This window comes from Podarcis vaucheri (assembly GCF_965113315.1).
Source record: "Podarcis vaucheri genome assembly, chromosome: 17".
NCBI lineage: Eukaryota > Metazoa > Chordata > Lepidosauria > Squamata > Lacertidae > Podarcis > Podarcis vaucheri.
Window position 1 is genome coordinate 30,746,837 of NC_138755.1, and position 13,237 is coordinate 30,760,073.

General features: G+C 44.1%; 1 protein-coding gene across 2 annotated transcripts in view; it reads left to right on the forward strand.

Moving 5' to 3' along the window:
* Window positions 1-13,237, forward strand: part of PSD3 (pleckstrin and Sec7 domain containing 3) — a 138,904-nt gene that overhangs the window by 12,754 nt on the left and 112,913 nt on the right. Inside the window, exons 1-2 of one of the 2 annotated variants that reach the window (XM_082204643.1) lie at window positions 6,303-6,348; window positions 11,244-12,270. In XM_082204643.1, coding sequence (XP_082060769.1) covers window positions 6,318-6,348; window positions 11,244-12,270 — 1,058 coding nt within the window. In that variant the 5' untranslated portion in view covers window positions 6,303-6,317. Of the gene's footprint in view, window positions 1-6,302; window positions 6,349-11,243; window positions 12,271-13,237 lie in introns of those variants that run through there. The other variant, XM_082204642.1, reaches the window with a different exon arrangement.

The window sequence follows — 13,237 nt, forward strand, 5'->3', positions numbered from 1 at the left end:
ACCTGAAATGGATGCATCTTCTCCTTCAGTCTTGCATCATGAAGGTCCTGCAAGAATCCAAAGACCTAGAGCTTTCATTTGTTATTGGCCCCCGGCTTAATTTTGTGATCGGTTTTAATCTGCAATTAATTCTTTAAGGTGATTAGCCACACTGATTATTTGATTAAAACTTGGAGCTCTGCTTATTAAGGTTTAGCCATGAAAATATTTGCTCAGATATTGCCAAAGAGTTTCAGAGGCATGTGATTAGGAAGGGCATGGCGTTCTCTAAATATGTGAACCCACCTCCCCAAATTTGATTTCCCCCTCCTCATTTAAAAAATGAGGAGTATGCCACCTGCAGACATTTGAGTTGTCAGAAAGGTCCCTTATGAATTAGCACAAACTATCCTATGCTGTTCTGGCTTTGCAAAAATGACAAGTTAATTAGCACTCAAAAACCCAGAAGTAAAGTTTGTGCACGTGTTTTAAATTTGTTTTTGGTTGTCGTTTTGTTCAGGGCCCACTTGCTTCCACGCAGGCCTCAAGTTTACAGCTGCAAGCATTCCTCAGTAGCTCTATCAAAGCTTTACATGATAATCGGTGAAGATCAATTTTAACTGGTGAGGCCGTGAATTGAGAAGATGGGGCCTTTGCACAGTTGGGCAGTACTGGGGTGGGATAATCGGTGAAGATCAATTTTAACTGGTGAGGCTGTGAATTGAGAAGGTGGGGCCTTTGCACAGTTGGGCAGTACTGGGGTGGCGGCGCTGCGGCATCGAAAAGAGGACACAGAATCGCAAATGCTCATGTAGATGTATAGATACAACTTTATTCATAATTGCTAGAATTTCGATAAAGTACAATACAGTGGTACCTCGGGTTAAGTACTTAATTCGTTCCGGAGGTCCGTTCTTAACCTGAAACTGTTCTTAACCTGAAGCACCACTTTAGCTAATGGGGCCTCCTGCTGCTGCCGCGCCACCGGAGCACGATTTTTGTTCTCATCCTGAAGCAAAGTTCTTAACCCGAGGTACTATTTCTGGCTTAGCGGAGTCTGTAACCTGAAGGGTCTGTAACCTGAAGCATATGTAACCCGAGGTACCACTACATCTTGCCACAGTGGGAGAAAATAAGCAAGTGGCCTGTGTGCCTTCTCATCTTGCTATTAAGGCGCTAACCGTTGGTGGGAACCTTCAACACCCCTTGTTCTCCCTTCTTAAGGTTCTTTGTCTCTGAAACAGACTTGGGCCGGACACCCATTTGGCTATTATTATGATTTTACTTATTACATTTATTCATTGCTTACTCCAAAAATGTCTCAAAGTGGTGTACAGTTTTAAAATATACATGATACAGGCTGTGTTCAAAATTCACCAGGTCACTTGCTACTGGCCACTTGCAACTAAGCAAAGATGCCCGGGCACCAAGATGGCGCCTTACGTCTCTACCATCTGGAGGTACATGCCTGAGGATCCTTGGATCTTGTCTGTTTTCACACACTAGTAACACATCCTGTAGAAGTCTATCCGTCGTATTTTATTTGCACAATCGCAGCGAATTTCAGGAACCAAAAATTCATGTGGAAAAATACGACTTTTGAGCCGCCTGGCCCCCAAATGGCAACTGGGCATTCCGTTTTGGCGACTGTAAGCCTGGTTTAAGGAGCCATTTGGCGCCTAGCTTATATACCTAGTTTCTAACACTGGATACAGGATTTAAAATGCACCAAAAATATACAGAACAATAATTTACTGAGAGCGATAATAAAAAGGACAAATCGTACCGAACCATATGAAAAGTTGAACACCAATATGGGCTTCTCGTTGTACCCTATGACCCCAGTTAAGAGCTAAGTGCCCGGGTGAACAGAAACATCTCCTCCCAGTCTCACTATTTCTTATACCCCCAAATTCTCCTCTCCTGCCATTGCATGCCTCTTGCCTCAGTGAGCAACCTGGCTACTGAATTCTGCACCAGTGGACGTTTCCAGACGGAAATTTTTCCTTCATATTTTCTCCCTTTCCTAATGTTTTATTTCTCTCTTCTCTCTCCTTTGCTTGTCAGACTGTTGTTGTTTTTTGGGGGGTGTTTTTTTGCAGTTGACACCATCAACAGAAGCTGAGCATCTGGGTGCTAGCAGACGTGCTCTTGCAAGGGCTGTTATTTCAATGTCCAAGCTATATACCTTCACAGTAGTTGGGAGAAAATAGCGTTTTGTGTGCTTGTGTTCTTCAGACACTTAATTTTGACTGCATAATCCTGTGTGCGTCCACTTAGAAGAAAGCCCCCTGAATTCAGTGGGACTTACAGAAGATTAGAGCCCTATTACTGGCATTTTCTCCCTGTAGCAAAGTAATTCTGTAGAGGTTAATACTGTAAAGTGGCACCTCTAAAGTAGCTAATGAACGCTTTTTCCCATCTCCACTCCACAGTATATTTTCCATTGGAGATGTTGTGGTTTTATATACAGTAACACAGATTTCAATATGTGCAATAGGCCTCATAACCATGTTTATGATGCTGGATGACTGCAAAAAGGGATGTCATCTGTACCATCATTTTTTCAGGATAGTGTGATCATCTGCAAAGCTACCTCCCGTGCACTTGCCATACGTAGACCACTTTCCGCTCCTCCCATATAAACTGTGGTTTTGTCTCAAATGGCACGGTTGCTGGAGTGACAGCCTCGCCCCATTCCGGAGGTGATGATTTCTTTGTCACGAGCAAATGGCTTGGAACAAATCCTGAAAAGGTTTGTCAGGAGAGCTGCAGGATTATCGTAGCCAATCATTACAGAGAGATTTGGTTATTTGCAGCTTGGCTAATGGGATGTGTGTGTTTTTACATTAATATATTAATGCAAATCGCTTTACTCCGATTGGTTACATCTCACTGAGGAGCTTTACTGCAACACTCAGAATGCTGTTGAGAATTCCGGTCGCTCAAGCAGTTGGGGAAATGGCTTCAGGAAGTCAGGGCTGCCTCCCTGCTCTTTTCTAAAACATATTCTTGGGTTTGGGGAATGGCACTCACACCTGATTCAGGAAGTGGTTAGACAAAATGGAAGGAAGGAAGCATTGCATTTTCTCTAGGAGACTTCATTTGGTCCAAATTGAGTACAGTGGTACCTTGGGTTACAGACGCTTCAGGTTACAGACTCCACTAACCCAGAAATTGTACCTCGGGTTAAGAACTTTGCTTCAGGATGAGAACAGAAATTGCATGGCAGCGGTGCAGCGGCAGTGGGAGGCCCCATTAGCTAAAGTGGTACCTCAGGTTAAGAACAGTTTCAGGTTAAGAACGGACCTCCGGAATGAATTAAGTTCTTAACCCGAGGTACCACTGTATACATTTCCAGAGTTAACACTAAATACATTACTTCTGGTAAATGAGCCACCGTAGCTGCTAGAGGGCCATGAAAATTTTTGTCCCAGGCTTTTTAGGCTTGTCTACCCATGTTCTCTCTGAAACCCAAAGGGTGGCACATTGGTTGCCAGATGTGAAATATATTGGCATTGTTTCCAGCTCCCCATCCCACTCAACACTTCATAGTCCAAAGCAGCACGCAGGGGCGGTAGCTAGCTGCTCCGGCACCCGGAGCGGTGTGGGTGGGGTGAGCCACCCACGGGGGTGGTGTAGTGAGCTGCCCACGGAGTCCGCCTGGTGGATGCAAGCCCCACACTGCTGTTTCGGGCAGTGCAGGGCCCCGAGCTGCCACATCACTCCTAGCAGAGATGCGTGGCTCCTGCGCGCTGTAGGCAGTAAATGTCGACCCCCGCGGTATGCCATTTTGTCACCCCCTCAAGGATGACACCCGGGTCTGCCCGCACCCCCCGCACCCCCTTTCTATGCCCCTGGCAGCGCGCATGTGTTTGGGTAAATATCCTCTTGCCTGCTTTGAGCCTCAGTTCCCTCTCTGGCCCCTGTGTTGGAACTGACCACGTCTGGCTTCCAGAGGGCAACACCACACAGTTTCTTGATAAGAACATAATTCCTTATGGACTCTTTGCTCAAGTTATCCTGTATGATGCACAAGTAAGTGTCAAAAAGGCAAGCAGGCAATGTTTGTGATTGTTTAACTGTGAGCTTCTAATAGGCATCTGGGGGGGGCACTCGGGTTACATATGCTTCAGGTTACAGATGCTTCAGGTTACAGACTCCGCTAACCCAGGAATAGTACCTTGGGTTAAGAACTTTGCTTCAGAATGAGAACAGAAATCGTGCTCCGGTGGCGTGGCAGCAGTGGGAGGCCCCATTAGCTAAAGTGGTGCTTCAGGTTAAGAACAGTTTCAGGTTAAGAACAGACCTCCGGAACGAATTAAGTTCTCAACCCGAGGTACCACTGTACTGGACTACATGGGCCATTCTCTGAAGCCAGCAGGGCTCGTCTTACGTTCTAGTTGAATTTGCAAATTGTAGCAAACCGGTTTTCCTGTAATTTCCTGCAATGAAATACAGCAATCCTAATAAAGTATAGTAAAATGTTACATCAGTAACTGCATTTTTAATTAATGCTGAAATATTTTAGTCGATGAATGGGTGTAATTAAAAAAGAAGAAAGGCATAATGATAGGCAAAACATTTGTTTTGATTGTGGTTTTGGTAGCTGTTAATGTTTTTCTTCTTCTTCTGTATTTCCTTTGTTAACCACCAAGTGAAACCATATTATGGAGTGACTATAAACATTCAGTATGCAAATAAATAACGTAGCTCCTGTTTTACTTCCCATTAAGTTGTGTTCCAGAGTCAGGCTTCCTTTGCCCCGCTTAAATTATCTGGCTGAGATTCTCTCACATACAGATTAGTAATGTTCACTTTTTGCTGCTTATTAATTGAGATCCTTTTGTAGCTTTTGGATTACCCTGATGTTCAACTGTGGGCTTCCGATAGGCACCTGGGTGACAGTATTTGAATTACCCTGATGTTCTTGTTTTAAATCACAAAATTGGCAGGGGTTTCTCCCCTTTGTGCTAACAACATTGAAGTTTTGTGCTAAGACAACTGCATCCTGTATAGCCTTTATAATTATGCAAAATTGTTTTTGTGTATGCTTTACAACTCTGCATACTGTACTCTGGTCTGGTTACTTATGAGAAGCAGCAAGGAGCTTTATTTACATGGCTCACGGTATGGCCTAGTTCTCGAGTCACACGATGCCATAGTTAAAAGCAAACCATGGTTTACTGTGACTGCAAAGCATGCTGGTACATGCTACTGACAAATTCTTGTGCTTATCCGCTGCTCCTTCTCTGTTGTCATCTTTTATTGTCAAAACCCAGGATCGCGGTCTGTTTCTCTCCAAACAAACTGCAAATGCTAAGACAAGAACCAACTTTGGTTGCCACTCATGAGAGAGAAACAAATCATGAGCCTGGGTTTGGACACGACAAGCCAACGTCTGGCTTGTTTCCTGATGGCGCAGCAGCTGGAGAAGAGCCCAGTGAGAATTTTTCAGCAGCATGCCCCAGCTTGTTTCTCATTTATAGTAAACCATAATTTGCATTTAACTATGGTTTATTGTGACATGCGAACCAGGCTAATTCAAGTATATTTTTGTGAAGTCATGAAGGAAAGATACTTGAGTGCGAGTATGTGATTTTTTTATAAGAAGACAGCTGATATTCTATGCTCAGTATGTTCTTTTGCACTTTTCCCTTTTGCTCCTACAAAGTCCTGGCATATACACTGCCCTGACTATCCTGAATTCTGTGTGCACATGAATGCATAACACGGGGGGGGGGGGACACCTATATTGTAAAAAAATATTCAGAACTGAATAGACATAATATAAAAGCAGCAGACAAGCATGGTGAGCTTGCTTTCATTTGTAAATCCATAAAAGAAAATGCTCAATTACGACGTGCCATTATTGATTGTGTGCGTGTTGCTGTGTCACTGGTATTAATGCACCGGAACTTCTCCTCCTTGCTTTTATTTGGTTTTTGCTTTACGATGACGCCTAACAAGGAATAAAATTAACTCTCGTTAATCATTAATGTCGGCTGCAAAAATCATATCCAGACAGTAGAGCTTGATTTTTATTTTTATTTTGAGAAAAGCTTACTGTAGCTATTCTGCTACAAGCTGCTGAGGTGGACTCATCTTCAGCCATAGCTGGAATGAGACTGCAGTCCTTTCTCCAGTTTCATAATGCTCAGAATGCTTCCATTTACATCACTGTGTGCAATGCAGGGCAACGGGCTGCTGCTGCTGCTGCCGCCACCGCCAGGAAATTTGAAACTATTCTGAAATCCAGTTGTCTTAGAACGGCAGCAATTGAATTAAGCTTGCATCCTTATTAGATAAACTGATGATCTGTGTGTTTTCATTGACCAATGGGTAACTGCTGGAGCTACAGTAATCTCTGTGAGTAGTAGCCTCTGTTCAACAAAATTATATCTTATTTGTTCAGGGAGATGATAGGGATTTAGGGACACGCGCAAACTCACGCACCCACAAACGTGTGTGTAAAAGAGCACTCTCATTTTCTGCGGGGGGAGGTCTATGAATGTGCTTTGCTTCCCGAGCTAGTTTCAGGCATTCAGCCGACGGTCTCCCTTTGGCTTTTTAATGTGTGACATATAGATCATATTTATTCCAATGCTCAATTAAGTTTTTGGATTCTTAAAAGCCCCCGTCATCAGGAAAGACGCCAGCTGCTTCCAGGCTATATTCGCTGCACTGGCTCAGCTTTCTCATGCAGTCTTATACCTCAAGGCAGAAATATGTTTACCAGAAAGAAATAAAACTTAAGTTGGGAGGGGGAAGAGATAGACGGCAAAAGGGTTTACCTGGGGGGCGGGAAGGGAGATTTACCCAGTTCCTTTTCAGTATGCATGATTTCCCTGATTTCCTTCCGTGGAGTGGCACCTAAAATGTTGTAGCCGTGTTCCTTTTACTGGTCTTGTTTGTGAGGCAGTTATATTGGGCTGTCGGGCCGGGGAGGGTGGGTGAGTGGAGGATTGACGTGATATGCTCGTTGTTGAACAAGACATGATGCTGTGTGGCTTGATGGGAACGAGGGAGGAGTTTCTCTTAAAGAGCTTGGAACACTTTTTTAAAAAGCTTTTGTACCTGAATAGAACGAGGCGCTGTTGGATGGGGAGCAGAGGACTTTTAAAGAAGAGAGCCGGCAGACTTTTAAAGAATAATCGCATTACTGCTAGCACAGCGAAGCCAGAGCGCAGCTTTAATCCTCCCAGAAGTTCATTTGCAAGTGAAATTAGAAATTGAAAGTGAGGCTGGTATTTGCTCATTGCTCCTGATTGATAAGTGGTAAACTGTACAATTTTTTTTAAAAAATGCTACCATATATTTCAGCTATCGGTAATTCTATCAGTGCTAACACCTGCTTGGTGCTGTCGAGTATTTCAGAGTGCTTCCGATTGTTACATTATTCTTACAACTACCCTGTAAGGTGGTATTATTCCCATTTTGCACTAGGGTGGGCTGATGGAATCAGGCTGCCGTGTGAGTTTGTGGATGAGCTGTGATCCAAATCTGGAGCTTTAATTATTCATAGCTCAGCCTCTTAAGATTATATTGAAGAGGCGTTGAAAAGTGCCGACTGGTAGGGTATCAAGCGGTATGAGTGGAAATCAGTCTCTGAATCTTACGACTTTGGCTTTGCTCTATCTCATATAATGCTTAGAGCAGCAGTTCTGAAATCTCATGGTTTTCTGGACCATTTAAAAATTGCCAGAGGGCTTGGCAGACCACTTAATATACTCCCCACCCCCTTTAGCCCCATTGTCATAAAACAAAACAAAAACCCAGCTCTCTTATGGAATCCGAGCCCCTTTAATTGGTAAAAAGCTTTTTTTGGGAAATGGTTGATTGCACCAGCACTGTAATATGGAAATACAGTGGTACCTTGGGTTAAGAACTTAATTCGTTCTGGAGGTCCGTTCTTAACCTGAAACTGTTCTTAACCTGAAGCACCACTTTAGTTAATGGGGCCTCCTCCTGCTGCACGATTTCTGTTCTCATCCTGAAGCAAAGTTCTTAACCCGAGGTACTATTTCTGGGTTAGCGGAGTCCGTAACCTGAAGCGTATGTAACCTGAAGCGTCTGTAACCCAAGGTACCACTGTAATGGGATCTAGGCCAGAACACTTTTACCCTGCTTGATAAATCCAGTCCAGGTCAAAAGCCACTGATCCCTATTGTCAGAAAAATAAGGCCAAGTAAAGTATTCTTGACTGCTCTTCCACAACCTTTCATGGACCACCTGGATGGACTGCCATTCCTACCATAGGTCCGTAAACCACACTTTAGGAACCCAAGAATTGGGCTTAGGGATTCCATGGTTATTGTGCAGGACAGATTTAGATCTCCACTAGCCCCTGAAGCCTTACCTCTAGCCTGTGGTTTTCTCTTTTTGGGTTTCCTCATTGCCTAACAGCAGAAGACTAAGCTACCCTGTTTCAGATACAGCTGGAGATTTTTTTAATTGGCAGTGAAAATTCACCTGCAGCAGGCAGGATGCAAAATTATACGACCGCCTGAGTGGCCATTGTCTCACCACCGGTGATTGTGTCAGTGTGACCTCAGGTCCACTTGAATTGTTTCCTAAGCGACAATTGTTCAGTTGTCCTATAGCAGCTATTGGGCACATGGCTCTGGGATCAGGCAAAGGAAGCCGCCTATCAACAGGCTGCCAATCAGCACTTAGTGGCTCGGCCACTGAGCTATAAAGCAGGAATGCCCTACTTTAAATTTTGCCTCTGCTATAGCCCCACTAGTGCCTAGGTCTCACTAGTGTGGTAAACACAGGTGTTAAGCTGTACACATCTGACTGAAGGTTGAGGCATATGTGACTGAATAAGTACTGATCCATACAAGACATGAATGACAATATAAGTTATTTGCGCATTAAGCCAGATAGCAAGTGTGTTTAGACCAGCCTTCCTCAGCCTTGTGCACTCTAGATTTTTTGGAATATAGCTCCCCAACCTCATCCCTAGGTTGGGGGAAGCTTGGGCTGAAGTGGAACTCTTCTCCCCTGCAACTCATTCTTTGGCAAGCTGCTTCCTTCACTTGCAAATTTCCAGGCATGAGCCCCTGAGAGTTGGGGGGAGATATGTCTGGAATCCTGTTGGGTGGTGTTGGGAAGCATGTTGGAGGGAGGTGGGGAAAAAAAAGAGATTTTGAAGAAAAGCAATGGAAGGGATTAGTGAGAAGATGGTGCTTTCTGAGTGTGTCGGAGACTGTCCCAGAGAGAGCCTCTACCCCAGCCTAGACCCAGACTGGAGCTCGTGAGTGGAACAGGGGCATCCCTCTGTGGTTGCCGTGGGCATCAGAAGAGAGCAAGGCCCCTCTTTTCCCACCTGGGGGAAGGTTGAAGGGCAGTGGCAAGCACACATTTGGGCAAGCCACCTAGCCTCTCCTTAAGCCATTGTTCCATGGGTTACTGAGAAACTGTATTGAAGGACACCGAACACTTAAGAAGCATTATATGCAAGTGTAAAGAGGATGCCGAACAATCTAGAAACTGAATAGCAGTTTTCTGTCCTTTGAGCAATGCTTTGGTATTTTGCCGATCAAGAAAGCATCCTTTAAACTTGCTACTCAGGAGAAGGACTCTGCGTGTTCTGTTTATAAACAATCGAAGCCATTATTGAATCTGAACAATGGGTGCTACTGAGTGCTGATCTCCTTTGGGAGATCTGCCTTGTTGGCTTGCTAAGTAGTTCAGTTTTCAGCCATCTGGAAGAAAAAAAAAAGGTAAACCTACTATCCTAAGCAGCATTGGGGATAGCTATGTCTTCTAACATGTATGACACATAATACAACCCCAACCACCCCCAAAACAAAAACAAGTAACATTAAGTAGTGTGGTTCACATACCACCCTAAACAATGGTTCATTCATTCATCATTTTATTTGTATGCCACCTTTCCATAGTTAAAACAATGCTCAAGGTGGCTCACAACATGACAAGATTTACATAATTGCCAACATAACAAAAGTCATAAACAATAAATAAAACACATCAAAAAGTACACAACCAGATGGAAAACAATTTCCACATAAATCATAAAATCTAAAACTAAGAGTACAGCATTAATATCAATCACAATCTAAAATAACATAGATAAAAAGTAAAAGCAATTTAAAAACAAAACAAAAACGGAGCTCTCTCTGCCCAGCAGCAGCGTCAGCAGTCAATAATAATAATAATAATAATAATAATAATTTTTATTTATACCCCGCCCTCCCCAGCCAAGGCCGGGTTCAGGGCAGCTAACAAGCAATAATAAAAACAAGTTGAATGAATACAATTTAAAAACAAGATTAAAATACAACATTAAAATATTGAAACATTAAAATATTAAAATGCAGCCTCATCACAGGAGGTGATGGTTCCCGTCTGGCCCCGCCCCAAGCCAGGTGGAGAGAAACAGGGCCGGGCCCTTCAGGCTCCCAGCAGGTCAGTCCTGGGCAGCAGCAGCAGCAGCAGGTCCTGGTTTAAAGTAAACACTTAGTATTTTGGGGCACACTGCTTAAAAGCCCCTGCAGTTTTGCTCTCCCGCTCCTGCTGATGCTACACAGGGAAGGAAAGAAGGGAGGCTTGTCATTATGTGGGAACCTAGCTTTGTGGTTTGTTTCTCTGCAAACAGCCAGGAGTGGAAGTCAAAGGTTGTTCATGGCCTTCTGCACGTGGTTTTTTTCCAGCGGAAACAAAGCACCTGTCCAGTTCTTATGTAGTGACAACACAAACTGTGGACTTGTTTCCTCCCCAGCGTGTCATCAGCAGGAGCAGGGAAAGATCAAAGTGTGAGATGGTAGGTGTGGCTTCAGTCTCTTCCTGTTGGGTGTTTTTAAGAAGTGCCAGTGGTACAGAAGGGGATCATTGTGTGGTGCAGGTGTGCATGATGCTGGCAAGCAGGTGAGTGGATTTATTGAGCCAGTTTAGCTTGAATGGCTTCCTTTGAAGTGTTTGGCTCTTGGAGGTTTTCAGCTGGTGAAGGGAATTCTTTGTCAGGCGATTCCTAGCCCCTCTCTCAGAACTGCATCTCCCAAGAAAGAGGTGATGGCAGACTGTTTGGAACTTTTAAAACTTGGAAGCCTGGCTTTCCAAAATGCAATGCTGTCCCAAACCCCAAAGCTGTATTAAAAGCAAGCCCAGTAATAAGACTGAATGAGAAATGACATCATGCAAGAGAGACCGAAATGGAACACTGTTTCCATGTAATAGGAATGCAGGCAAAATATCAGTGCTGGAATTAAGTCCTTCTTATTTTGCTTATTTTTTTGCAGGCAGCCATGGAGGTAGCACTCTCCTTCCACACAACATCAACAATGAATTCCCGGAATATGGGGCTGTGGAGGAAGGTGCCAAAACTTCGGAAATTCCCTCTGAGGTTCACGAAGACGAACTAGTGTGTGTTTCTGATGGGCAGCCATGTGACCAGCTGCCTTCTGAGAACGGCAGACCTAGTGATGGGGTAGAGTTTTTCTCTGAGGGGTTACAAATGGCTCCCCAAGAGGAAGAAGTGTCAGAACAGTTTGGCAGGCCCAGTGAGACTATAGAAACCTCCCAAGATTTAGAATCTGAAAAGGCACTTGACAGGGAAAACGATGCTTTTGGTTCAGAGATGCAAATGGAAAAAGAGAGGAAAGTTGGCAGTGGGGCTGAGGAGGCAGCCAGGGAGATGGTTCTTGCAGGCCAAGAAAAACCTCCAGAAATGCCTCTTCCATCTGAAGCAACAGCGGAGAGAAAATTGTATTGGATCGCAGAAGAAGACTCTATGGTCTTAACTGTGGAAATACAGCCTGAGACCTTACGAACTGCTGGCAGTGCAACTGAGGAGGCCCACAAAATATGTGAAACCAGTTGCCATAAAGCTCTGGCCCAGCCAGAGGACAGAAAGGTGGTTGCTTCAGGAGTCCTTGGCGGTGCCTGGGCAGACTTTGAGCGGGAGTTTTCTGTGTTTGATTCAGACAAGGAAGAAAGAGCGCCCGAGAGGAGGATATCCAAAGAGGCGGCTGTGAGCAAACACGTGGAATTTCAAGGGGTGGAAATCCTTTGGATCCAAAAAGCAGAGGAGCAGAAGGAAACCGGACTCTCTGACACGGATAGTGTAGAAAGAAGAGTCTCAAAACACCACACACCACCGGCAGTCTCATCAGAATTGGACTGTTTGCCGGAACGCTCCTGGAATGTATCCTGGGAAAACTTCAGGCCTTTAACTTCGCTGGCCGAAGGTGGAGAGGATGAAGTCTTCATAGTAGAGGAAAAGAAGAACTGGGCACTGGAGAGGAAATCTATGTCGGACAAGGACAGGTAAAAAAGGAAAAAGAATGAGAGAATGAGCAAGTCTCTCACTCTGTCTCTACAGATTTGGGAGGGAACACAGTCCATACTTAAGAGTGCTACTAGGCAACATGTTAGATACAGTCGTACCTTGGTTGTTGAACAGAATCCATTCCGGGAGTCCGTTCGACTTCCGAAAATGTTTAACAACCAAGGCGCGGCTTCCAATTGGCTGCAGGAGCTTCCTGCACTCAATCGGAAGCCGCATTGGATGTTTGGCTTTCAAAGCACATTCACAAACCGGAACCCTCACTTTGGGTTTGCGGCTTTCAGGAGTCAAAATGTTCAAGTCACAAGGCATTCGGGATCCAAGGTATGACTGTATTGGCTTCATAATGTTCTTGGGATGGTATCCTGTTGTTCAACACAAGGATTGTATTGATCAATACAAACAGTGTATACTGTTGTGCGTAAGGCATGATACAAAACACCCACAACCCCCCGTCCCCCTGTGGCAATAAAAGCAACACTATTTAACCACCAGAAAACCTTATCCTAAGCAGTTTTCTCAAACAGTTTGGTCTTAAAACATTTTTTGTTCAGGCAACCCTATTCAGACATGTAGAACTTACATGTGTTTTATCCAGGGCTTTTTTCAGCCATGATTTGATGCAGCTCAGTCCCAGCACCTCTCAGGTGGGCACCATTGCTATTATAAGAGAACAAGGGAGGTGTTCGTGGTGAATTCCAGCACCTCTTTTTTTAGAAAAATAGCACTGGTCTTACTTCTTTTTCGCTGCTGTTTGCTTTAATCATCCTTTGAAGCTTTTAAATACTTGTTTTAACTGAGTATTTTAGTGATTTAATTTAAATTTTTGTAAACTGCTTAATTTTTGTTTTGTTTTGCAGTCAATACTGCTGAATAAATAACTAAAACAAATAACACCAAAGCACACAACAACTGTGGGTGACCAGTAAATCTCTTGTTTCTTCAGTG